Source organism: Pelecanus crispus, chromosome 9, assembly GCF_030463565.1.
Source record: "Pelecanus crispus isolate bPelCri1 chromosome 9, bPelCri1.pri, whole genome shotgun sequence".
Classification (NCBI taxonomy): domain Eukaryota; kingdom Metazoa; phylum Chordata; class Aves; order Pelecaniformes; family Pelecanidae; genus Pelecanus; species Pelecanus crispus.
Genome location: NC_134651.1, coordinates 10,884,574 through 10,911,266, shown reverse-complemented (window position 1 = coordinate 10,911,266; position 26,693 = coordinate 10,884,574). Strand labels below are relative to the sequence as shown.

The 26,693-nt window shown below is 40.3% G+C and overlaps 2 protein-coding genes across 2 annotated transcripts in view; one reads left to right on the top strand and one right to left on the bottom strand.

Moving 5' to 3' along the window:
• The window catches only part of MCF2L2 (MCF.2 cell line derived transforming sequence-like 2), a 161,112-nt gene that overhangs the window by 52,615 nt on the left and 81,804 nt on the right, over positions 1–26,693 (top strand). Inside the window, exons 9-15 of the mRNA XM_075717124.1 lie at positions 890–1,004; positions 1,685–1,804; positions 3,119–3,310; positions 4,133–4,324; positions 4,669–4,846; positions 16,451–16,554; positions 19,433–19,521. Coding sequence (XP_075573239.1) covers positions 890–1,004; positions 1,685–1,804; positions 3,119–3,310; positions 4,133–4,324; positions 4,669–4,846; positions 16,451–16,554; positions 19,433–19,521 — 990 coding nt within the window. The remainder of the gene's footprint in view (positions 1–889; positions 1,005–1,684; positions 1,805–3,118; positions 3,311–4,132; positions 4,325–4,668; positions 4,847–16,450; positions 16,555–19,432; positions 19,522–26,693) is intronic.
• On the bottom strand, positions 23,698–24,873 carry B3GNT5 (UDP-GlcNAc:betaGal beta-1,3-N-acetylglucosaminyltransferase 5). Its single transcript, XM_009490165.2, has one exon. It carries the CDS (start codon positions 24,871–24,873, stop codon positions 23,749–23,751), a length of 1,125 nt encoding a protein of 374 aa, XP_009488440.1. The 3' UTR covers positions 23,698–23,748.

The following is a 26,693-nucleotide window of genomic DNA, read 5'->3' as shown; positions in this document are numbered from 1 at the left end:
CAACTAGCTTTGATTAAAAACACGTTTTTCAGGGATAGATTGAAAGCAGACTTTGTTTTGGAGAGAAATAGGAGGGAGCTATTGGTGTTTGCCCCAATAACTTGATGATTCCAGCACTCACTGGGCTTGTAGGAGATCAGGCCTGGTCCCCCGCCTGCCCAAAGAGTGTCCATCTATTGAAATATAGGATATTCCAAGAAGACTTTCTTTTCATTTTTTTCTGTTTAAACTGTTCTACTTTGTAATGTAATTAATAGATCATTGAGAGACTCTGAGGCTGATTCACTAGTCTGGTGTCAGACATTTTATTCAAGAGGTATGACACCTTGATACTAATTTCTTTGTGAATAAATGTTTCATCATTTACACAAAATGAAACTGTCCATGGGAGGCATTATGAGCTTCTAATCTATTGTTTTTAATGGACTGGGAAAAATGATTCAGTCCTTGCTTGTTTCTGATGGATGAAGAAAACGAACAAGTTGTAGAGTTCTGCTTTAAACATTCCTTAAAATAATAATTGCGTCATATTCAATCCGCATTAGCCTGGGGTGAATTATCTTTGAAGAATTGGGTGGAAGCTAGGGAGAGACAGCTGCTTTGGCTGCCAGCACATGGAACAGCTCTGTGTTCCTGTTGCAGGTCAGGAGACAGGACTGCAACTGCCACAGTGGATCCATGTAGTTGTCACTCATCGGTCACACTCCTGCCTGTCTCACTGCAAATTTCATTCTCTTTTGCTTAAGTGAAAGTTGACACAGAGCCTTCTTACATGGGTGTAGGCTCCCCAACCATCTCCCTACTCTGCTTTCTGCCATCAGTTGGTGTAACTTAAAAGAAATGAGCTATAGGAAATAAGTATATTCTTTTCATTCTAATTTCTTAACAGGTTGTTGGCGCAATTGGATGAAACAGAAAAGGCTTTTGATCAATTTTGGACCAAGCATCACCTAAAACTAGAACAATGCCTGCAGCTTCGACACTTTGAACATGATTTTAGAGAGGTATCTCATTTATTCATTCTGTCTAGCCTTCTCTGGTAAATAAGGTCAAATTTTACCCATACTTAGAGAATACTGGCAATCCAAAAAGGAGGTTGGGAGAGAAGCCCCTCATTATGAAATAGGAAATGGATATTTCAAAATTAAATTTTTGACAGCTATCAGATATTTTACAACATTTGAATAAGGCACAGTGAGGAAAGTGCCAGCCTGTTAGGCCAAAATGTGAAACACCAACTTCTTGATAAATCATTTTGCATTTATGTGTGATGTTACCAAATATCACTTCTTTTGTGATGGTAAGTTGCCAATCCCACCAGAGTCAACAGAATACAGTTCAGAAAGCCCAACTGTCAGCGCTGAGGCTGGAGTAATACAGATTCTGGAGTATTAGAGACTCTGGAGTTACAGGTCTTTAAAACCGTGTGTGCCTAAATAAATAGCGAGAAGTAGGGCAACTCTTTGAAGAATAGCTGATTGTTGCTTTGTTCCTTGTTTTTTCCGTTTTAGAATGAGCTGAAAGACTAAACTTGAGTTGCAGACTCTTCTAAAAGATGTAGGTGAATGTTTAGAAGCCATAGCTTTGTTATAATTTTATGAGTATCTTGTGATGGGGTTTTGGGTGGGGTATTTTGTTAGTTTTTTGTTTTATGGGTGTTGTTGTTGTTGTTGTTGCTTTTTAGGTAAAACTGGCATTGGATAATCTCATGGAAGCACAAGCAGGTTTTGCGGACATTGGAGACAGTGTGACTCGAGTGGAACACCTCTTAAGGGAACAGAAACAACTGGAAGAGAAAGGACAGGTTTGCCCTCAATATAATACTCTCGCTGCTGTAGACGTGATCTTCTAGACAGTTCTCTGTCACTGTCCTTACATCACACTTACTCTCTTCTCATGAGTCATTATTTTAAATTTCAAAACTCAGATCCTAATTTCCAGAAGCCAGGGCTGTTCAGACCCAATAGTTCCAGTTCGTTACTTGGAAAGCTAGAATGCAGTTCAAAAATCAGTATTTCAAACCAGGAAAGGTTGGGTCCATCTTTGGAATCTGAAAAGCTCAGAATACTTACCAGGTTAACTTGGCCAGATAACTTTTAAGACCATTCTATTCAGACACATAGCAGTTTGAGAAACACCCATGCCTTCCAATAAACACCTTTCTTTTCCAGACATTTGGACTTTGTAATTCCATCAGCTGGTCAGCTGTGATATACATCACATTTAGTAGTATTAGAAAGCATTGAACAAATGAGTAAGTTGAATCAGAGGAGGCGGCACATGAGCAAATGGAAAACCTGATGATTATCTTTTTCAAGAGTAGGATTAAGATTTAGAAATATTGTGATCTTTGCACAGCTCTTCTGCAGAAGGCTAAAGGAATAAAAGTTATAGTAACATGCATTTTCCTTCCATTGTCCATATCACATAATGTATTGATGTGTGTTCTATTCCCGTTAGCCACCTCTAATTTCATCCTATTGTGACTAAGCTTATGAATTGTACTCGGTAGGATCTGAAGAGTTTTCCAAAATATATCGTGGACTCAAAAACAAACTAAAGCATTATAAACCTGGCAACTAGTGAGTGAAAAAAAATACAGTTTTTTTGATTGTTGGGAACTTTGCAGGGAAAAAAACTTGTATAATGAATGTCCCCAATATGTGAGAAAGAAGGCGACATACACTCACAGAATCACAGTTGTCACAGAATGATTAAGGATGGAAGGGACCTCTGGAGGTCATCTTGTTTAATGCCCCTGCTCAAGCAGGGCCACCTAGAGCAGGTTGCCCAGGAGGGCAGGTTGTCCAGACAGGTTTTTAATATCTTCAAGGATGGAGAGTCCACAACCTCTCTGGGCAACCTGTTCCAGTGCTCAGTCATCCTCACAGTAAAAAAGTGGTTTCTGATGTTCAGATGGAACTTGTGTTTCAATATACTCACTGAAAACAAAGTTGGTCTTAAATGTAAATATTAAGTAAGACATATCAGCTAGACTAATATCCCAAACCTCCAGGCTTTATGTCTAGGCCACAGCAGGGATTACAGAGATGGATTGTCTTTATTACACATGTCATTTTAAGATCTAACTTTGGATTTTTTCTCATTAATTTCACAGGAACCTTTGGAGAAGGCCCAGTCTCTAGCTCTCCATGGAGAACAGCTCATCCAAAACAACCATTATGCAGTTGACTCCATTAGACCAAAGTGTGTTGAACTCAGGCGTATTTGTGATGACTTTACCAATGAGACCAAGAAAAAGTATGATATTTTGGGAAAGTCTCTTGAGCTGCATATGCAGTTAGATAAGGTGAGTGAAACTTCTCAGATAACAGCCCTGGTAAGGTTCTACTGAAAATGAATGTTTTTATAAGCTCAGGTAATTTGGATGAAGAGAAAAAGTACTTATTCCTTTTTTCTCCATTTCATTCAGAAACTGTTACTATAAAAATTGGAGGAGTAGCTTCCCATAATTATGGTCTTGAAATGATGAAAAGTAGGAAATAAAACTAAGAAAAAATTAAGCTAGGCCTAAATTTGAAATGAGAACCAGATGTATTGCAGTGCTTAAAAATGAACAATTTACTGCTTGTTCGGTTGTTTTCACTTTCTCTGATCTAGCTAGAATAGCAAGCTCAATGCTTTGAGAATGTCTGCATGCTATTCCAGCCTCATCTGAAACAGGAATTACCAAAATTTTATGGTAAAAACCTGCTTTGGACTATTTTTAACTGAGTTTTATAGGCCTAAGAAGTTTCGGGGAGTTTTGATATGGTTCAAATATTGTTTTCTTTTTTGGATAATTGTGTAACTGAAACACCAAAATGAGGTAGTACAGCTGACAGATTTGATCTGCAGCTACCACAGTAACACTTCTCCTCTGTGCTCAGAATGTTATTATTTTACATGTTACTGGACCATCTAGCCCATGAGAACTGAACTGAACTTGCTATTGTTCTATGTACCTAGGTGGGGTGACTTGTGGCCAGGAACTGTTGGGTCCTACAAAGTAACATTCATTCCCTTTAGTGACATGTTAGGGCAAATCTGAATTTCATGGAGTACAAGCAATACTTCACAACATGGACTGTCTGTGATGATGGAGTCCTTCTTGCCCCATTTTTCTTTAAAGGCAAGCCAATGGTGTGAAGCTGGAATCTACCTCTTAGCTTCCCAAGCTGTGGACAAGTGCCAGTCACAAGAGGGAGCTGAAACTGCACTCGTTGAAATTGAGAAGTTCCTGGTAACAGCTAAGGAACACCAGCTCTCTAACCCGAAGGAGTTCTACAATCAGTTTGACATGATCCTCACCCCAGAAATAAAGGTAAAACCCCTCAGATGTGCATGCACTCACTTAGAATTTCAAAATTACCAATTGCCTTGTACATGAGAGTGTACTGGGCTATATATTTGAGTCTGCTCAAACACGCCTCTTTCCCTACACCAAAAGGGCACATTTTCTTCAGAGTAGTGCTAGAAAGACTGCATGAGTCACCATGTCCTACTCAGTGAAACTGAGATCTGTCTGGAGTGCATGAACTGGGTTGCATTAAACTGCAGTACAGTATGATTTTCAGGTCTGGTCTGACTCTGGGTAACAGAAGTCCTTTCTTAACTTGCTCAGTCCAGCACTAACACCCATCTGTTGTTTACCTTTGCTTTGCCTAGGCCAATGCCCAAAGAATTCTACAGAAACTAGAAGACGTACAAGAAATGTTTGACAAGAGGCAAGTAAGTCTGAAGAAGCTGGCAGCCAAACAGACCCGGCCAGTACAACCTGTTGCCCCACATCCTGAATCTTCCCCAAAGCGAGCATCACCAAAGATTACCAGACCAGCAGGAGTAGGTAGGCCATCAATAGCAGCTTTCAGATACACACCAATGTTTTGTCCACATGGTCATGTTTAATTTTTCTTATCAGAATTAAAACTTGCATTTCATGTTTAGTGTCAGCCTTGTAGGCCCAGCTGTTAAAAATGAATGTGAAATACCTGTCACTGCAAACATGCAAACAAGGGTGAATCAAAAAAGTTCAAGCTTCTCTTCCTAGGTCTAACCCACAGAGTACATTTTTATACTGTTTCTCAGTATGTCTGATATTGCTAATTCTTGAAAACCCAAACCAGGCTAGTCGCTGCAAGTATGCAAAGTAAGCATGAGAACCAATTTTACATTGTATATACTGTAATGTGAATATTTGGCTTTAAAGGGTCACAATCCTTCAAGCTTCAGTCAGATACTTGCAAAGGTTAAGGGTTCATTAGTGACACTTGACTCATTTGTGCAGTTTTTGCTTTTTCTCTCTACATAACTGTTTATTCACTTTCTATTGTTGCCCTTTACTAACTATAAAAGTTGAACATTGCTTCTGTTTGGAATTTATTGAAAGTTCCTGATTTGAGGTTAGCATATGCCTTTAACCAAGATAGCTGTTTTCTCCAAAAAAGAACGTAGGTGAAACTAATTTGAAACAGTGCATCTTGGAGAGCAAGCTACCCTGTACTTGGTGGCAGGAAGGGGTTGTCCCTTTTCAGCAGAGGTGGTTGTAAGAAATTTAAAAATGGAACCTTAGGGCTTTTAAAAAGGGGAACCTTTAGCAAAAAGCCTTGGAAAAAACTATTTTGTATGAAGAATATGCAATAAACTTTGCTTTCTCAACAGGAAGGACTGCCAGTAGCTTGACCATTTTGCTTCCTAGGCATAGTATCACAAGGTCACACAAATGTCCCTGTTGTTCTTCTCTGCTCCCCAACACTCATCCTTTCTCACCAAGGAAGATCATAATCTTCTTCCAGTTGCCATGCCTGTTTGACATCTGTACTTGTCTCCCCCAAATGGTGCTAGCCATGTTCTTAACATACCTCAAGTTTCAGCTTCACTTATAGGCTTGAGGCAAGCTGAGACCACAGTGTCTTCAAAGAGGTTCCGCTTTGCTAGTCACACATCCTCCGGCACGTGTACTCCTCTTCCACTGTTGTTGGCAGTCAGTTATCTGTATAAGTTGTGATTTACCTTGAAAACTCAGTGAACTGACTGCAAAAATGTAGTAGTTTGTTTGCCATTGCATGAGTTACAAAAATGTAGGGAGATCTGGAGATCACATAGCCCAATCACCTGCTCAAAGCAGCACTAACTTCAAAGTTGATCGGATTTTTCACTGCATGGCCACTAGTGCTGAAGCAAAGGAAGTTGCAGAAAAATGGGGTTATGGAGTCAGTAGGTCAGAGTTAGTTCATCCCTGTTAGTGGTAGTACAGTTTCAGAATGGCTTCCACCTATTGTAAAACTGCACCTTCAGGCTAAAAGCTAGTCTTGCATTTCTGTTTATGCATGTTTGTGTTTCTTGAATTTCTTTCTTGTCATTTGAGAGCACTTGCAGATTTTTTTAAATTAAACTTTTTGAATAGATAGAACCTTAAAAAATAGTCGCTAGTATATAAATGACAGTGTTTTAAGTTTTGATTCTTTCATGCAGCCAATCCAATACTATCAGCTTTTTCACAGAGAATCATGAGATGCTCCCTTGCTCTGATCCTTGCATTGCAGTTCAGTGTTATACAACACAATACAGGATAACTGTGTGACAAGGATTAGCCTCTGATGTCCTGTTGCAAATTAAAAGGTAGATGAAATTTGTTTTAAAATGTTACTCTAGTTGTTCTCTGAGGAGCTGCAAAGTGCAACCCAGTCTTGTTCAGGCATTGATAAGTAGACTATAACATCTCATTCAGATTCTTTGTGCCTGAAGATGACTGATCTAGAGTACCTCCGTACAAAGAAACAGAAGTTCCTGACTATCTACAGCTTATCGTGGGGCTCAAAACCAGTTACTTTAACTGCCATGAACAGTACAAGGTGTATTTACATATACTGTGTAATGGCATCCTTTGGGTATTATCCAGTTGTCCACTGCAAAGAGTTACACTTTGAATTTCCTGAGTGCCGTTTCCCTCAGAATGCCGAAGCACTTTGCAAGTACTGGTAGGTATTTTAACCTCTTTTTTTCAGAAAGAAAACTGAAGCACAGATAAACTGAGTGATTCACCAAGGAGTTACACAGTCTGAGTCTGAAAAGTGGCTGAGAATAGAAATAGGGACACTGAGTCCTATCCCAAGCCTTGAAAATGAGGCTGTGAAATTCTGTTCTTCTTGAAGCTACCCTCTTTTGGACTTTCTTCTGTGCCCTTTTTTCACATTCACAGGATCAATGCAGAATCAGCATTTATTAAGGGGGAGAATTTATTGAGCACCATCTTGGAAAAATGAAAGGGGCTAAGAGCACCTTCTTGAAACAGATATTGTAATTCATTGGACATACCTGAATATTTCTAAAATCTTGCAAAATAGAATATGGCAACAGGAAAATAACCATGTTCCTAGGCTGTGTAAATACAAAGGCAGGCAAAGGCCACAGAATGTGGTAAACAGAAATAAAAGACCAGAAAGAAAGGCTTTTGTCCCTAGGCAGCAGATGTAACAATACTACAGCAGCATTGCAGTGGTTGTCTGTGAAAGGAAAAAAAGTTACATTCGTTCCAGAATAGATTTTGTTTTGTTTTTACTTGCTGACTCTCCATTTCTCTAACAAGGAGTGGTAGGGAAAATTCAGTCCAATTCAGGGTGCTAATGGAAAAATCTTAACAGATGCGAAGGCTCAGGCATGAAATACTCCATTATTTTAACTGTGAGATTCTTCATTTTACATGGAGATATATATAGCTGCATACAGGAAGAGCTGGTATCATGTACGAGAGAAAGGGAAGATTTCTATCAGGGAAGATCAGGTTTGTGACCACCTGAGGAACCTGAATGTACATGTCTATGGGATCTGATGAGATACATCCCAGAGTCCTAAGGGAATTGGCTGATGTAGTTGCCAAGCCGCTCTCCATAATATTTGAGAAGTCATGGCAGTCAGGTGAAGTCCCTGGTGACTGGAAGAAGGGAAACGTGCCCATTTTTAAAAAGGGAAGAAAGGAGGACCCTGGGAACCACCGACGTGTCAGCCTCACCTCTGTGCCTGGGAAGATCATGGAACAGATCCTCCTAGAAGATATGCTAAAGCACATGGAGGACAGGGAGGTGGCTGTCTCAGCCAGCATGGCTTCACCAAGGACAAGTCTTGCCTGACTAACCTAGTGGCTTTCTATGAAGGAGTGACTGCATCAGTGGACCAGGGAAAAGCAATGGATGTCATCTATCTGGACTTCTGTAAAGCCTTCAACACACGGTCCCCCACAACATCCTTCTCTCTAAATTCGGGAGATACGGATTTAATGGGTGGACTGGTTGGTGGATAAGGAATTGGCTGGATGGTCGCATCCAGAGGGTAGTGGTCAACGGCTTGATGTCCAAATGGAGACCGGTGACAAGTGGTATCCCTCAGGGGTCCGTACTGTCACCAGTGCTGTTTAATATCTTCACCAGTACATAGACAGTGGGATTGAGTGCACCCTCAGCAAGTTTGCAACTGACATGCCAGAAAGATGAGACATCATCCAAAGAGACCTGGACAAGCTGAAGAGGTGGGCCTGTGTGAAACTCATGAGGTTCAACAAGGCCAAGTGTAAGGTCCTGCACCTGGGTCGGGGCAATCCCCGATATCAGTACAGGCTGCGGGATGAAGGGATTGAGAGCAGCCCTGCAGAGAAGGACTTGGGGGGACTGGTGGATGAAAAGCTGGACATGAGCCAACTATGTGTGCTTGCAGCCCAGAAGGCCAACCGTATCCTGGGCTGCATCAAAAGAAGCATGGCCAGCAGGTCGAGGGAGGTGATTCTGCCGCTCTACTCTGCTCTAGTGAGACCTCACTTGGAGTACTGTGTCCAGCTCTGGAGAAGAGAAGGCTGCGGGGAGACCTTATTGTGGCCTTTCAGTACTTAAAGGGGGCCTATAGGAAGGATGGGGACAATCTTTTTAGCAAGGTCTGTTGTGACAGGACAAGGGAGTAATGGTTTTAAACTAAAGGAGGGTAGATTTAGACTGGATATAAGGAAGAAATTTTTTATGATGAGGGTGGTGAGACACTGGAACGGGTTGCCCAGAGAGGCAGTGGAGGCCCCATCCCTAGAAACATTCAAGGTCAGGTTGGATGGGGCTCTGAGCAACCTGATCTGGTTAGAGATGTCCCTGCTCACTGCAGGGGGGTTGGGCTAGATGACCTACCTCTAGGGGTCCCTTCCAACCCAAACCATTCTATGATTCTATGAAATGACTGTGATTGTTTCTTATGTCTATGTCCTTATGGTCTCTGGTAACTCTTGGCAAAGTCTTAGCTTAGTGAAGATCCAAAAAAGGCAGCTCAGAGCTGCGCTGTAAACTCTCCCTCACTTGATGCTTTTCTGTGGGTCTGGAAATTCTGAAGCAAAATTTTAAATTCATCCCATTTTTGCTTGAAGCTTTTGGTTTCACAAATGAGCTTGTAAATTTTGTGGGAACGGGCCTGTTCAACATTGAAAAACTAGTACTGGAATTATCATGATGCTCAAAAGTTTATGCCAGCTGGACTTGATACACATTTTAGCTGTGGGAATCTGCTTAAATATTATTCACAGATCAAGACAAAAAAAGCAGAAAACCCTCTGCTGACCCTTTTATAATAAATGCCTTGAAAGTATTTAAGTAGTACATCTGACACCTTATTTCAAGGAGAGCTCTGTTTACTCCCAATAGAAGCTGCTTGAATACTGCTAATGGCTAAACTTGTCCCTGTATGTGTTGGGAGGAAAGAGGTGGCACTTGATGGGGAAATTCTTTTGCTGTAGTTCACTTCTGAGGGCATAATTTTTGGTGATTTGACTACATGTTTGTGGACTGTGTTTCTTTACAAAACTCCTTAGCTGGAGTGAATTGGGATAGGTCCACAAAGTTAAACCATGCAGGCTAATATTGCCCAGAGGCTGTCAGGCACAGTAGGGTAAGCCACAGAGCTGTAAAAGATAATACAAGCTATTAGGGATGACTGTAGTTAGCATTTCTCTATTTTCACTTGCTTGGAATTCTCCCAGACTCTTACTCTTTGAAAGAAAACTTTCCCAAACTGCAGTAAAAAATCATTTGGCCACCTCAGTGAACAAGGCTAGGAAAATTGTCTTGTTTTAGTTACCTTTGTGGTAAGAGCTGGAACATGGCAGTACAAAATAGTTTTGTTCCTTCCTAAGTGTCCAGATTTTGCAGAATTATAAGCACTTGTGAAAAAAAAATCTCAGCTCATACATGTTTATTATGTATGAACTTGCTACAGTTTGGCTCATTTCCTTTGTTGTCAGCAAAAATCTTTGGAACCCAGAGACAAAGTAAGTTTCTTATCCCCTGCACTGCTTGTTTCCTTACAGTATGATCTTGCAGCAGCTTAAGACCTTCTTAATGCAAGGCTGTCACAGGCTCCCTTTCTCCTCTCCTTTTTGCCCAGCACAGCAGTGTGTTTGTGACTCTGCTTTCCCACAGTACTGGTGGTCATGTAACTAGTGGGAACAAAGGAGGGAACTGAAAACTATTCATGGGGAGGGGGTGTGTGTTTTGTTTTGGCTAGTTCAGCTCCTCATCATCCAGTTCCACAAACAGCAGGGCTGACAAAAAAACAAGACAGAAGTGTGTGGCCAGAGGCTGGGAGGAAGGCGAGAACTGTACCAGACCCAGTTCAGATGGGTTCCAACTATTCTGGAGTCAGCCCTGAAACTGTGACTACTTACGGCTGCTTTTACTCCTGGTGCAGTAGGTGTAGAGTTTTCAACCCTGTTAAACACCCACATGGGTGTTAATGGGATTCAACGCAGTGCAGTTTTGGGGGTTTTGTTTTTAATAACTTGTGCAACTATGTAAAGAAATCTGCATTGAAAGAACAGTGAAAGACTGAAATCAGAATTGCTGGGCAGGGCATGTGCTCTTGAACATGTGAAGTAACCTGAAAATTCAGTTCTAAAAATGTCAAGTTGGTCTCCCAAATAGTGTATTCTCTTCTGATCTTTATCTGTGGAACTCAAGAGATGTTGGCGTGGTTGGTAACAGCCTGTCACCCCTGAGAAGCGTGAAAACAGCTCAGTAAATATTTATGAAGCACTTGAATTGTAAAAACGACTATTAGAAAACAGACAATTATTTTCAGAGCAGGGATTGAAATAGCATATGGATAGTAAGGCTCTGGGCTCCCACTGAGAAATACAGATAAATCAAAATAGTGAATAGTTGCTCATGAATTAAGTGGGTTTGATTCCATGTGCTGAATGAGGCAAGGATTCTTAGAGGGGGGTGGACTGAGATGCCTTAGCAGCAAAGGGGCAAAATTAGGGTTGCACATGTAGCTTTGCTTCTGGCATCTCCTGTCTTCTAAATGCTATAAAATATTCACCGAGAGATTTCTTTTGTGTGCAACATAAATGTGAAGTACAGGAGCAGAGATGTCAAAATTTCTGTGAGCTTATTAAGTAAATAACATGTTTAACAGCACATTGTACACACAAAATCCATGACTCGCCTTACAGGCGTCTTAGAAGGCCAACTTGGAACATGAAATTCATATGGGGGAAACACAGCTGGAGCCTTTTCAGTTCTTTAAATAATAAAATTTAAACTGGTTCCATCTCAGTTAAATGTGTATGACTGCTCATTGGATCCATTCCAGCATTTCTCAGAGTCACTAATGTGTAACACTCACTAACTAGTAACACCTGGATAGAGGATAAAAGAAGAATGTCTTGCAAGAGTCTGGGGACGTGTGCAGGAGAAGTGAGGCTGGAGAGAGATTATCTGACTCGGAAAAGATGGTGCATGTGATTTTCATTAATGGCTTTGGGGAACCACCGGTTTCTATAGTTCAAGATATTTCTATAAGTGGAGTAGAGAAAAGGAAAAGATGCTTTCAGTTTTGCGGCTGTAGGGCTGCTATCACACTTGAGCAAGTCTGAGGAAACTGAGTACTGTGTCTCCTTGCAGACTAGTATTCCACATACAGGGGCCTTGCTCTATGCTTCTTACATGGGAAGATTTTCAGGGCGCTTGACAGCAATTTTGCGAGAGCAAAGAAGTACAGATTATATTGCCTAAGAACGGAAAAGACTTTAAATGACGGAAAAGTCATTAAATGATAAACCTTAGATGCTCTGATATTTCTTTAGCTGCCTAAGCACACTGTTTTGTCATCACCAGCATCCAAAACCACTATTAAGTCATTAATTATCTTCGAAGTCATGTTCCCGTGGGACAGCATGAGCTGCAAGCCTCAATAAACAGTTTATCAGACTAGTCATTTCCATGCGTGTTCTTGCCAAAGGACTTTCATTCTGCTGTAGGTGATTCGTGAGAATGCACAAACTCGCCCACAGAACAGATGGGGAAGCGTGTGGTTGGGAAATTCACGCAAGGCCTGAACGTAAAGCATGGTACTTATGTGAGGGGGGCTTTGAATGTCTTCCAAGTGCTGGGTGTGTGTCATAACCCTGACTACAGAGTCCATGTCTCTTGCTAGCTAATGAGTTACATTTACTGTAGCATGAGCAAACTTGAGGCTGGTTACCCAGCTGGACTAATCCAGCTGTCTCTGAGCACCTGGGAGCTGCACACATTTCTGTTTGTGCCTCCTTGCGTGATGCAGCCCCCACTGTGAGAGATGAACACCTGAGAGATGGTGCCTGTACCCTGCCATGCAGGAGCTGGGTGGGGAAATAGATGACACCACAGCCTTTCCTCACACGCAGCACAGCAAGTTGTCCTCACTGAATTTATTTCAGTCCTGGAGTGGTGGAGAGACTGCAAAGCAACACTGAGCACCTGAGTCTGTGCCCTTTCCTAGTAGCTTTAGGGACAGTACAGCCCACATTATCACTTGCTGTAGGCTAGGTAATAAAACAGTAATTCCATATTTATCATGCAATGTGTTCATAAAAAACTAATAAGCCGTACGAAAGCCCCATAGAAGCACAGTGGTGCCCCAGGTGAATGCAAGCAATAGACCTAAACCCTGCTTTACTGTAAATATCCTTGCAATAAAAAGTTTCCCTCTGCATACAATGTCCTTTAACATTATTTGCTTTAAAAGCAGCATCAAGGAATTTAAAATATTAGTGAGCTCAAAATGAAGTCTACATTACTCATTATCTGGGGTAGTACTGTGAAACAATAGGACAAAAACAACCTTGAAACCATGCAGACCTTAGATAAAGACCTTAGACTTGTTTATAGATAGTTATAGTTTTTCTTTGTTCCTGTGCATTTGTTCTTTCAGTAGGCAGTTGAACACTGTAACTTTCAGCTTCCTCAGCAGTGCAGTACAGTAATGACCTTGAAACAGCCAACTGTACTGAATTTTATAAGGGTTTCCCTTACAAAATATTTCCAGTTCCACAGTAATTAGTGCAATAATAATTGGCAGTTTTTTGGGCTGTTTCTTTCTAAATGACTCCAGAAACTACTTAAAAGTAGTGACATGCAGCAGTCTCTGAATATGGGCCAGTCAGTAACTCTCAGATACTCTGGAGCATAACCAAAACCAGATTGCTTCCTGTTTTCAATTCATTTCTGGGTCAGATTGGAAGGGGAAAGTTTGCTGTGTCAATCTGAATCAAATTCATCCTTGAAATATAAACAGTTATATTGGACTGATTGCTTATCTTGTATCTGCCTCCTTCCTTCTAAAATGTCATACTGGTAAAGCCAAGACTAAGCTAGTAAACTGACCGGAGTACTTTGCTGGATCAAGGAGCATCTGCACTTGGGCTTTCTGTGAATGCATCATCTTTCACTTCAGCTGTCCAGTGCTCTCTTGCCTGGATCACCTGGAGCTGTCTAAGTTGTGATCCAGACATCAAAGTCATAACTGATTTCCATGTTTTCTGCTGACTGCTTTCAGCTAGGATTTTCATACCAGTACCAATCATCCCTTCAAGCTAGAAAGATTTCTGATTAATGAATAGGCCAAACAACTTGGTATTGCTGACTATGCTGTTCTAAGCAAAAGTTCTCATGTTTCCTAGTTGCTTCCTCTGCTTCCATTCCTTTAATAACACATCCAGTATATACAAAACTTGGGAATTAGCTTTGTAGAGCAACCTAATGGACTGAACTCAGATTTAGATAGGGTAACTGGACATTGGCAGCATATCTAGGGTATTCAGGAGCACCTGGTAAGTGTGTGGGGAAGAATATGAAACAATGTCTTGGTTTTCTTTAATTGAATCAGGACTTTTGTGATCAAGTCTTAGATTTTTTTTTTTTTATGCTGTCTTTTCAAGGTATAAAAAGAATATAGTTGGGAGAAGCTCCACGAGAGAATATTGTTCAGTGTGATAGGTATGATCACAGCCTGTGTCTCGTCAAGATCACAGTAAATGAGAATTTAAGGCTAAATAGAATCTTCAGGATGCATTAGTACAGAAAAGAGTGAATTTGCTGCTGCTTGTAACCACTTTACTTGGGGATTCATGGGGAAAAACACAAAAGGGCCTGTTTGAAAATGTATCAAATAGTTGATGAGGGTTGGTATTCTGGTTTTGCCAGTGGCAGAAATCATCCTCCCTGCAGATTAGAAAGGCATGAAGAACTTTTGACAAGAAGGACAAATAGCTTATATTTGCTGCATCTTGTTTTTTATTTTTTCCCCTTGGTTTCAAAATGTCAGTACACCACTTTTTGGGTGAAATAACAATACCTTTGGGAGAACAATTGCTACTTCATGGAAAGCTTTCTTTGGGATGGGAAAAAGGCATCTGTGGAAAGTAGTGCTCAAAATCAAAACAAATCCCCTGCTGTATATTCTGAAAGAGTGATGGAAGAAGCAAATAGAATCGACATTTGCATTTCAGCTCAGTCCTGGGAACCCTAAGATTCTTCTACCGGTTGATTATAGCTGCTGGTGGCTGCCAGACTTTGCTGTTGCATTGAAGAAACTTTCTAATATGGAGTCATTGTGAGGACATAATAGGCATGAAACGGACATTGCCAAGTCCCCACATCATTCAGAGAGGGATAAAACCAGGAAGATTTAGGAAAGAGTTGGAGAGAAGCTGCTTTAATTCTCTTCCCAGCTGCATGTTGAAAAGCAGTTGAAAAGACACAGGGTAGAAGAAGTGTCAGCTTCTGTTATTATTGTCTATGAAACTGGTATGTTGTCAAAATTTAACTGCATATCATTTGGAGTGTTTCTATGCTTCCCCCCCCCCCCCCCCCCCTTTTTTTTTTGCTACATTAAAAGAATTCAATGACAAGGACATTTGAAAATTTGCTAATGTGTTACTTTTAAAGAAAGTGTTCAGTCATCTCCTACGTGAATCTTCTGATACTATGTCCTCCCCATTCAAAGACGTTTACATGTTTTTTTATTGCATCACTCAGCTTTTCCCAAAGAAGAAAAAGTTATTAGTGACCACCAAGACTCTCAATGCCTCAAAACACTAAACTTGGTGAAACCATTTAAACAGAATGTTACCATATGCATTTGAAAACGCCAGCTTTTATTTTTGGAAAAGTTCTTCAAATAGAAAGTTTTCCCAGAATAAAACTGAAAAGGATTTAATCTCAGAATTGCAACAATTTTGTTCGTTGTTGCCTGACCCAGATCCTTCATCATTTCATCTGGTATTCGTACTTGTTTTTACCATGACATGCATGGTTGCCTGTATCAATTCAGCAACTAAGAAAAAGGAGACCACTGTTTGCCTTGTACTTACACAATATGCACTGTGAACTATCAATTTAAAACAAAGATACAAACTGTAACAGAGAGACTATTTTCTGCTCAAGCCAAATGTATGATCCCCCTTCTTATAGTTCTTCCAAAACCTTTTCTTTGGACAGCAGTCTCAGGATAAGTGGTTATGTTGTTACGGATGATTTTCTAGTAGCATTAGACAACTCACTGTCAACGTGGTTTACAGAGCCTGCAAGGCCCAACAAACCTGACACGACAGAGCATATTCGGAAATCATTTCCTCGGATTCAGTCATTACGTATATGGTCACAGTGACTTGTTGAACACCTGGATGATTACTCTTTTGAGACTTGTTCATGTGATGAACCCTTACAGGGAACAATCCTTTATAATCTGACATGAGCAAACCATTACGAGAACCAACATTTCCTTTCTTTGGGAACCCACACAGGTAACAATACCTGAGGTGAAAAACTATGCAGGTGAAAATTACCTAATTGTTGATACAGCTGGCTAACATTTACCTGTGCTACCCTCAAGATGGTTGCCAGGGAGGAAGCCAAACCAAAGTAGTCATTACAGCACGGAGCTGTAGGTGCCAGTTCCAGTCACAACGCAGCACTGAACGACATAGCCCATCCCTTGTGCCAGCTGGTCTTTCACCAGTCCAGCCACAGTTCAGTTGTCTAAACCAGGTTTGTTACCACTGATGTGACAGGATCTTTGCTCACTGCTTTTATTAGGAAGGAGGATTTCAACTTTTAGCACACATTTTCTCATGTTACTTTTTTTTTTTTTTTGACTCCTTCAGCTACCAACAGGAGGTCCACAGAAATTTCGTGCCCTCCAAAGCCCATTTCTGAAGTAGAGTTATCAAAAAAGAAAAACATTAAGAAGACTAAAGGTGGAATTAAGGTAGGAGTATCTGTGTTTTGGGGACATCCCATATTGTGACAGAACTCAAAACAATATAAATATATGTTTACATATTTATACTTGGAATTAAAAAGTTGAACATTTACAAGGTAATTCTCTGGTAAGCTTTTTTTTTTTTTTACACTTCGTGTTGCAGCTTGAAAGTTACTGAGATGCAGTGTTAAAAAAGATTTGTGCTCAGGTACTTGGAAAACCAAGTTACACTAAAGTAGAAATCACCTTCAAAGGATGGAAGGGGAAATGTGGAGGGAATGTCCAACAATAGTACATTAAAGTGCATCCAAAGTGCCTGTCCTTCCTTACAGCATATGAACTATCTTGTTCCTAAAACTGGAATCTTGTTCCTGCTCCTCTGAAGTTAAGATGTGTTATGTTCATGGTTTTACAAAGTTATATATTTTTCCTCATTTAAATATTTTCTAAGGGTACTTTCTATGCAAAGGAGGGAAGAGTAGACATTGAATACTTAAAAATAAACCAACCAACCAACAAACAAAAGAAAAACCCAAATTAAAATCCCACTGTTACCTGTTGCTGCATGGGCAAGTAAGGTTCAGGGAAATGTATTTTGCTTTTGTGTCTCTATGGTAAGATTTGTTGCATTATTGTTTCTGCAGCAAGATTCCGTTTAGGACTTCCTTATCCTTTCCTCCCTATTCCCAAGCCTTACAGCATTTAAGAGCCTTGCCCTTACAGCAGCGAGTCGTTTCTTTGAGCTGTAGAGTCTGACTGGGATAAGGAGCCATCAAGACAGCCCTTTGGCCCTCCTTGAGTATTTTAAGACTGGAAACCGAAGGATCCAGAAACTTCATTCATCTGCAATTCCTGTAACTAAGATGAAGTGCAGCTGCATCCTGAAACTTTTCATTTGCCCAAGCTAGCTGAAATAGCCACTTTCAGAGACCAGACTTCTTTTTTATCCTGTCAAATTCAAGTAATGCCACATTTGTCTTATTTAAAATGTTTGGGTTTAGACCATGTAAATATCCCTGTGAAAGAGATAGGAGTACCACCACTGAAGTTGTATTCTGAATAGTCTGTGCACAAATGTTTTGTCACTTTGCCAGCATCCCCTTTAGTTACAAGTCTACTAAAAATAAGACAAAAATCAAAACATATGCAGCACCATTCACTCACAACCTTTTAAATAATAACATCTCTCTGCCATAATTTCCTTGCACCTCCCCTGCATTAAGATTCATATTATTAGCTCTTTAGGGCAGCATATCATTAGAATGGTAAAAAAAAAATGCAATTTTAGATATGTTTTGAGAAAGAAAAAAAATAGTAAGAGGGCCCTGACAGTGTTGAGGGAAGTAATACAACTAATATTCAGAAAGAACAGCAAAAGAAGTTGGGTAGTATGGGAGAGAGAGGTATGATCTTGATTTGGCTGCCTCAAGAAAGTGTGATGAAAACAGTAAGTAGCCTAATTCACACTGTTCAGTAGTTGGGGGCAGAAGAGGAGGAAGGGAGTAAGCTTTGTCAGTACATCTCTGGGGGAAAGAAATACCCCAATCTAAAATAGGTTATATACAAGGGACAGGAGACAACACAGTAGCCCCTGCAGTCGCAGTTGTTAACTTTTTCATAGTTCATTAGTTATTTTAAAGGTGATTTTTAAAGGTGAGCTCTATACAAGAACATAGCCAGTAACAGAGGTCACATTTTATGATAAAAGTTCTCTGGGTGTTTTCCAGTTTAGTCCATTATTATTGAAGGTATTCTTAAAGAAGCATTTTGGACGTTCTGATTTTTAATGAGTAATACACAGATTGAACCTCTTACCTTAGCACTTCTTACACCAGTAACTGCCACACATGGATGCGCTACTTTAGCCTAAATATCCAAAAACAGTTTAATCATGTTAGTGCAGAAATTCCGCACAGATCAGAACTAGTTATGGGGTTTGGTTTTGTTCATTTTTTTCGGGGGGGATTCCATCATCATCACTAACCAGCTAAATAATTTAGCTATATAGAATTTAATACAGGCCACTGCTTTTTTCCCCCCAGAATCAGCCCTTAAAAAAGAAAGTGCTCAGGAACTTAAAGACTCTACTGGAGTTTAGATATTGGCTTGGATTAACTGCAAACTCAGCAGCTGAGTTGTTTTACTGAATTTGAAGGTTGTCTTTCAGTAAGCCCAAGTAGAGCTTGGTACTTTTAAAGCTGCAGCAAAAGGAAGAAAAGCCTACTTAAAACTTGCCTGGAGCACACTTGACATGATCCAACTCTGCAAGACTGGACAAGGACGTCAGTTACTGTTTATCAAAATTTTATGTAAAAAGCTCCAGTCCATTTCAACCTGGGGGCAGCCCTTGCACATGTATACTGCGCTCAGCATTTGAGGGTATGCGCTGTCTTACCTAATACTGCTACTCATACAAGGACACTTCTCAGAGGCACTAGACCGATTCCCTAGACTTCTCCATATAGCACTGTACAAAGAACTCTGAAAATGTGAAGTCTTTGGGTTGGCTTCAGGCAGGAAACAAAAAAAAAAAATCCCAACCAAACAAAAAAAGGTATTTCAGAGTCTAAGGAACAGACTGTTATGCCTGTAATTATCTACATGAGGAGGTAATTCACCTTCTATGGTAGAAGAACATAAAGACTTTGCCTGGAGTCAAGAATGCCTCCCATGCCAATACTGAGCAAGGAAGTAGAAAAATAAAGAGAGGAGGTATTCTTGATTTACAACCTCCACATCTGGAATTCAATTATTTTAACTTGTCCAGTGGCTTACTAGACTAGGTAGAATCTAGTTTTTATTCTCTTAATTAAAAGTTAAAGTTATCTAAATAAAAGCATCAGCAATTAACTGTTTTCACTTCTAATGTGTCCTTTCTGTTCAGATTGAAGTGATGCATGAAGCTAGTCAAGGAGGATCTAGCAGAGTCCTGGTAATGAGCGAGAGTGATGAGAATTTGTCAACAAGGAGGAGGTAAGACTGCACACATGAGCCAGTGTCATTTTTTTGTTCTTAGAATGCAAATAACTGCATTTATAGTATATTCTCTACAACTTCTTTGAAGTTCACTATGACTAATAAATAATTAGATATAGTCAAGTCACTGAAATGCTTATAGAGCCATGCTTTTATACACAGTCTATCAGCTGGAAAAGCAAGCAAGATTTATCTTTTGGTTTGGGGGCTTGGTGGTGGTGGGTGTTCAAATTCCCCCCCCCCCCCCAAAAGCCTTAATTACATGACATGAGAAAATAGGTCATTAGAATAAGCCTTGTATGTATTTACATAAAAGCAGCATTAAAAATCATCTCATTGTGTTCAGGATATTCATATTTGACCATATGCCTCTAAGAAGCTTCTGGTTTTTTTAAATGTAAGCAATAATCTTTTCTCCCTTTCTGCAAAGTCTTGAGAAAAAGATTATTAATCATGTATTCTAAAACACCAAATACTTGAGTCAGTTTAACAAAAAGTACCAAGCAAACCTGGTTTAATTTAGTTGAACTGCACTGTTTCTTTGCCAAAGGAAGCACGTAAAAAAAACCCACACAAACACACATCACCACCCACCCAGCAACAAGCCAAACCCCACAATCCTCACTGACTTCATTTCCTTTGTTCTCTTCTTTAGTACAACTTAGATAATTTATACTTATGTTATGCCTCTCTCGCACACAGGTATACACTGAAGTCACCTGATGCAAAAGACTACATTTCTAAAAACACTAGCTTGATACATTTTGCTAGACAAATTGGAGACACATACAAAAATGCAACTTACTACTATCTGAATTTAATTATACCCTATGAAAATACTATGACTGGTCTCCAAACAATGTGCTAGTTTTCAAAAGGTGCAAAGTGTGATATGAAATAGAACTTACTTAGATAGGTACACATCTCTTGGGAAATGACTGCCTGAAGAGAACATAGAAATTTCAAGTTAATATTAACAACAGGTTAAACTTCTAATATCTGGCAGTTTTACACAGCTTTAGACCTAGAAGCTTGGTGAACAAATTTTTGAGCTGTCTCCTTTCTTGGGAACACCAATTTTACCTTTTGTAGAAAGGAAGCAGGGGAAGGGGGAGAAGTAGTTTGAACTCCTCACATAAGAGAGAACTCAGAATAGCATTTGAACACATCAGAGTGAGCCTGTCAGTTACAAAGAAAGCAACAACAGACATTTACCTTTGTTGTATTGGGTTTTTTTAAAAGAAATAAGTCTGTTTATTCAAAACAAATTTTACAAAACAATTGAGTTTTTGTGGTACAGAGCAAAGTTTAAGAATAAATATTGAATATTTTGTATAAAAATTGGTACTATCAAACGGAAACTAATGCAAACCAAACAAACAGGTAAAAACAATTTTAGCATTAAATATGCTGTGCAACAACATCAAACTCTTAATGAGGAGTGACCATTCAGGCTGATACAGTTTTATTTGTAGAAGTAAAACCTGACAGCCCTGCATTGGAGCACCGAGACTATTGTTAAAAAAAGGTTCCAGATAAAAGTATACAAATCTTAAGTCAGCATTTAGAAACAGAAATAAGACATTTTCTAGCTTCTCCATTTTTTGAAAGGAGTGCCTTCATGCTTTCCTCTTTATTCAACAAGCAACTTTTTTTCACTGCAGCAAAAGAAAATGCATACTACAAACATCAAGGCCCTTTTAAGACTAAGAAAACAATCCAAACAAAACTCAAACCAGCTGTAAACCAAAGTATTTCAGTGGTCAAAAGTGACTTACAGATAATGGCAAACTACATTTAAGCACTGTTTTAGATGTTAGCTGGGTCATTACCCTGTAGAAGTTGAAGCTACTTAAAACTTATTTTACCTTTGCTTGTGTGAGTGAAAACAGTAAGTCCCAACACATAGTTAATGCTGGAAAAAATTGTCGTCTTAATAGTACATTTTGGTTGCATACTGCATATGAAGACCATCTTTCCCTACAGTGAGCAGGGTGGCTTTTTCTAGTAGTGCAGTTTTGCTGTGCAGCTTGTTGATATAAATGGCTCACAACAGGTCAGAGATCTGATGAGGCAGCTCTCCTTCAGTACAGAATACTACTTTCGCTGTATGTGCATTTATTTCTCCATAAGCCAACAGGTAATCTAGGGTTGTTTTGTTCTTTTTCTTTTAACACACACACACACACACATCCTCAGTACTGCAATCAATCTGTTTAGGCAAGAACAGGAACTGGATTTGTTCCTTCTAAAGTATAGCTGTTACATTCTTCAGTCTTTCTGACACTGCTGAATGATTTATTTGTGGACTCTCTATATACCCAACACTTGGGTCCAGCTAGGATTCTTATTCTCCTCCTTCTGGAAAACCAATTATAGAAAGTTACGTATTTCACTTAATTCCAGTAGTTACCTACCATCCATCTGACTTGGAGAACAGTCAGCAAGCTCATTCCTGGATTCTGTCTACGCTAACATATACCATAAACCATTAAAACCTGCATCACAGCTCCAAGTGCAGTAGCAATTATCTAAACAAAAGTTTACTACTTGTAGCTTAAAACTGCCAAGTCCTGCGTAGCTGTTCTACAGTGAAGTCAGAAGACAGATCAAGTACCTCACTGCTCCACACCGCCAGAAACATCAGGCAGAAAAAACAGGCCAGTCTTAGAAAGCAAGTAGTATTGCTCCTGTAATTAGTACATTTCCAACAGATGCTTGATAATTTGTGAGCTTTTGCATTGTTATTGCTCTGCTGATAAACTAGACTCATTCAAGCTTTCAGAAGTAGTTTTCTTATCCACACTAGAACTTGTTCCACCATCAAATCAATTCACAAGCAGTATCTGACTGTACCTTGTATGGGCTGTGTGTCCACTCCAGGAAGAGCTACCACAGGTTTGGCAGTTAGCAACTAAAGTATCTGTCCTGAGTCTATGAAAACACTGCTAGTGAGCTATACAAGAAAAGACTGCAGACATCCTAGAACTGTAGTTCTCTGCAATGTATTTATGGCACCACAGTACAACTCATAATGGCTGAAGTTTGAGCATCACCAAGTTTGATCATCTATCCAAATTTACAATGCACAGGTGTTTTGTTCCTCCTGCAGGTAATACTAACATTAAAATATATTCAAAATACAAGGTTTTGTGGACACAAACTACCCTGAAATTTTAAAGACAATCTTGTGCTTAAGACTTCAGGAGAAGTATTTTAGTGATTTTGATTTGTGTACTGAGTTTCTGTGGATCACCATCTCCTTTCACTGTGAAGTCAAATTTTGTGCAGAAAACACCCTCCCTCTTTGCTAGTGCAAGCATTAAATTTTCTTTTTAAAGTCTTTAACAGCTTCAAATTAGCTGTAAGTAACATTCTTGGGGACTTTTGCTTGCTTTTTACCTTTAGAACTATGAATATTGGAAAGAAGCAGCATTGTTCAAAGAAAACTCATTTAGCTTATTTGCTTATTAAAGATTGGACAGTTTAAATATACTGCTTCAGTTTTCAGAAGGTAGAGAAAGATTAGCAAAACCAGTTACATAAGTAATATTTGAGAGGGCACTCAAACACTGTTTCCCCATTTCAAAGATTTAGCGAGCTTTGAAAAACAGATTGTAGCAGGTCTTCACTCCTAGCACTCACTGTTTGTCAATTGTGCAGGTCCAGACTTACTTTCTACAAAGCACTGTGAAATGGTGAACATTTGTAACCAATTTACATTGCCTTAAACTACTGCAATAGTCTCACTCATCAAGTCAGAAGTTGTTTTCTTCATGTTTTGAAAGGTCTACTCCATTTTGATATAGCAGATTTCCTTTTTTTTATCATGTGCCTTAGTTCACATCGCTTTTTTAAAAAAACTTAAGACTTACTGACAAGTTCAAAGTAACATACGTATTCAGCAAGCATTTCAAAGTTTAGAAGTCAAGTCCATTATAGTTCATTTAATCCAGACTCACATCCCTTAAAGAGTGTAAAAAAAAAAAACCCAGCCCCCACCCCCAAACAGACTACAATGTAAAAAGTTGCAGTACAATAGGAGAGCTATTCCAGTAAGTTTCTGAACAGAATTTGGGACCATCTTTCCCCCCCCCCCCTCCCCCCCCACTATTCACATTTTAAGTTTTACCTCTTTCCATGTTTACATACATTTTGAATAAACAGCTTAAAAGTTGTTGCTCTGTTTTGGCTCAGTGGATCTTCAACGCAGATATTCAAGTATTAAGAAAATGCAGCTGAACAAGGATATGTGTCCTCATAGTATAGTTTACAGAGAAGCACAATATTGACTAGTCTGCAGTATATTCTACCCCAAAACCCTGAAGAAAACTTTTTAACTTTGGGATCTGTAGCCTGCTTCCAGAGCTGGTGAAGATCATCTACATGTCCATGAGATGTCATCATTTTGTTATAAATGCAGGGATGATATGGAGCCTTTCCTTCCCCAGAAAAAAATACATGATATTGTGGTACAATTCCCATTTTATTGGCACAGAGACCCATGAAAACATCATCTATATAAAGACTTGTATTGAGAGTCAGTGAAGCCTCATATACTTTAGCCGCTACATCATTTGATATTACATATGCAGCTCCTGCTGTGTAGTCAGGGTAAGAGGGCCACTGGTACATTTCATACGGAACATAGTATTTGCTACTCTTGTCTCTTACGGGAGGTGATCCGCGATGGACACGACCAATCCAGAGATCTTGAACACCCATTTGTGCTAGACTTTGGAGATAAGCAACAAGATTTGGCATATGGATAAATATATCATCATCTGCAGACATAATGAACCTGGCATGAGGACAGTAGGCATTCACCCAGCTAAACTGCAAAAGCAATTTAAGAGTAAGATTGTGAAAAGTATCCAAGAAGTCTTGCTGAATCAAATCACTGTATTTCTGGTCTTCCAGATGAAGTTCTCTTTGCAGCAGATGATCTGTTGGTTGTCCTAAAGCAAACAGAGTTTTAATATTGGCATTAAGTTGAGAATGAACATACTTCTCATTACCCCAAGTTCGTCTAATTGCATCCCTCCGATGACGGTTTTCAGGAGAAGTCTTCACAAACAACAGCAGAAGGACATCCTGCTGCTGACACTTCTCTCTGTGGTTGATCAAGTACTGGTAGCTTGATACTCTGTCCAAGTTATCCCTGCTGATAGACAGGCTGTCATTCACAAAATGGTAACTATTTATGAGGTATCTGTATGAATAGGACTTCATATGGCTCACAATGTGATTATCAAATGGTCCCCAAAAAATCATGAGACACAGTATGAAGCAAGTGGCAAAGATCTGCAAAAAATGGCATTTTCTGACTCTTCTGGGACTAACAAACATTCTGATGCAGTTTCTATAATCCTTATTTTTGTTCAGGATCAGTGTTTTTACAGTGTCTGTGTTTTAGTTTGAGCACAGTGTCACCCCTTCAAGAGTGTCTGTTGTAAGGCATGTTGTCTTTCATTCAGTATCCTTGTAAAGCCAGCTTTGTTCACAGATTTCACAAGTCATCTTTCTCAAAAAACGTCTTCCTTTGATTGAAAGAATGCAGACAGTTTTAAAAGATGAGACTTGCAGATGAGTATTTTCCCTGTGGGGCATCTTGAAGTGAACACTACAGTTCTAAATTGGATCTTCTCACGCGTTTCTTTCCTTCATGAAGATGAATACCTACCAATTGGAAGGGGGGGAGGAAGAGGAGAAGAGTTTTAATGAGGTGTTATTAACACATCTGGTTTTAGATGGTCTGGTCATGGAAATGAGTGAACCACTCAGCCACTCCCCATCACCACCCACCTATACCCCTCAAAAAAACTGGCAGCAAGTTAGAGGTTGTCAGTGGCCCAAAGCAAGCTTGCAGGAGGCTAGTGAAGAAGGGGAACCTGACACAAGAAACTCTTTCTTAGAAAAACCAACTGCCGTTAACCAACGGATGACAACATTTTGTTTAAATTTTTTTAAGCTAGGACGGAAGCTACACCCTACAAATAACCAAGTTTACACGTTGTCTTTGGGTGGCCTATTGAAGAGCGAGGCCCTGCAGAGACCTCCGACTGCTCCTGGATGTGGGAGCACCGGGCCACCACAATGGCCCAAGCTGCCCAGCAGACCTGCCTCCCTCACGAGCCACCACAGGTCCCCTGCCCTGCCAAGTCCCCCTCACCACCACCCACCCTCCACCAGGCTCTGTGTGAGAAGGGCCTGGAGCTGACTGGAAAGGAGGCGAGCAAGGCAGCCCTGGCTCCTGTCTGGCTGAAGGTCATGGGGGGCCCAGGTTAGGCAGGGCCGCCCGCGCCTCAGCGTAGTCCCCTGTGCCCCTCTGCCCTCAGGGAAGGTGCCACATCCATGTCGTCCCCTTGCCTGTATTGGTCCTCCCTCCCCCAGCCCTGGTAGCACCGCAACGGCCTCATCTAGCACCCTCCATGGAGCCCCCACGGCCGTGCCGCTCTCCTGCCTCAACCCCACGGGCAGGCTTGAAGGGAAGCAGCCATTTGACTTCCACTGCCAGCCTGAGGTTGGCTGAAAAGTGCCACTACTAGAACCATGCTCCAGTGGCACCAGTTACCAAACATCCCACCTATCAGCTTAGGACCTCTACTTTTTAGCTGATGACACAGAGATTGTTTGTAACCCAAGCGAAGGTTAAGAGGCAGGTTATGCAGTAAGCTCCACCAGACAGGACTGCAGACAGGCTCCTCCAACAGACACCCCTGTCACAGCTACACACGTTAAGACCAGACAGCTAACACCACAGGGCTTCTGCCTCTGCTACCCACTAGGGTTTTAGTGAAGAAAAGAATCCAAAGCACAGAAAACCCAGCCAAGTCCAGCATTCTTGCCCTGCAGTTTGTAAAATTCAGTTCTCGGCACTGGAGCTCTCTCTCCTGACTACTAAACAAGAACAGTCCGAAGGAGCGACTACCTGATAATTATGTAAAAACCTGATAACAGAGCAAGCTCTCTGTCATGCCAGAAATGTAGGACTACCACCATAAGGAACGGCACCCCACTACCTAAGCACATCCTGCACAGGAACACAACCCCTGAAGCAAGAGAACACAAGCTATCACTGTTATGTTAGAAGTTATATGCAACACATGTTTTGAGAGATTATTTTACCCATTTGAGGTCTTGCAACTAGACAGCATGATGAGAACACA

Excerpts from the sequence above, each read along its gene's own strand:
- B3GNT5 (XM_009490165.2), bottom strand. The coding sequence starts at position 24,873 with ATGTTTGTTAGTCCCAGAAGAGTCAGAAAATGCCATTTTTTGCAGATC.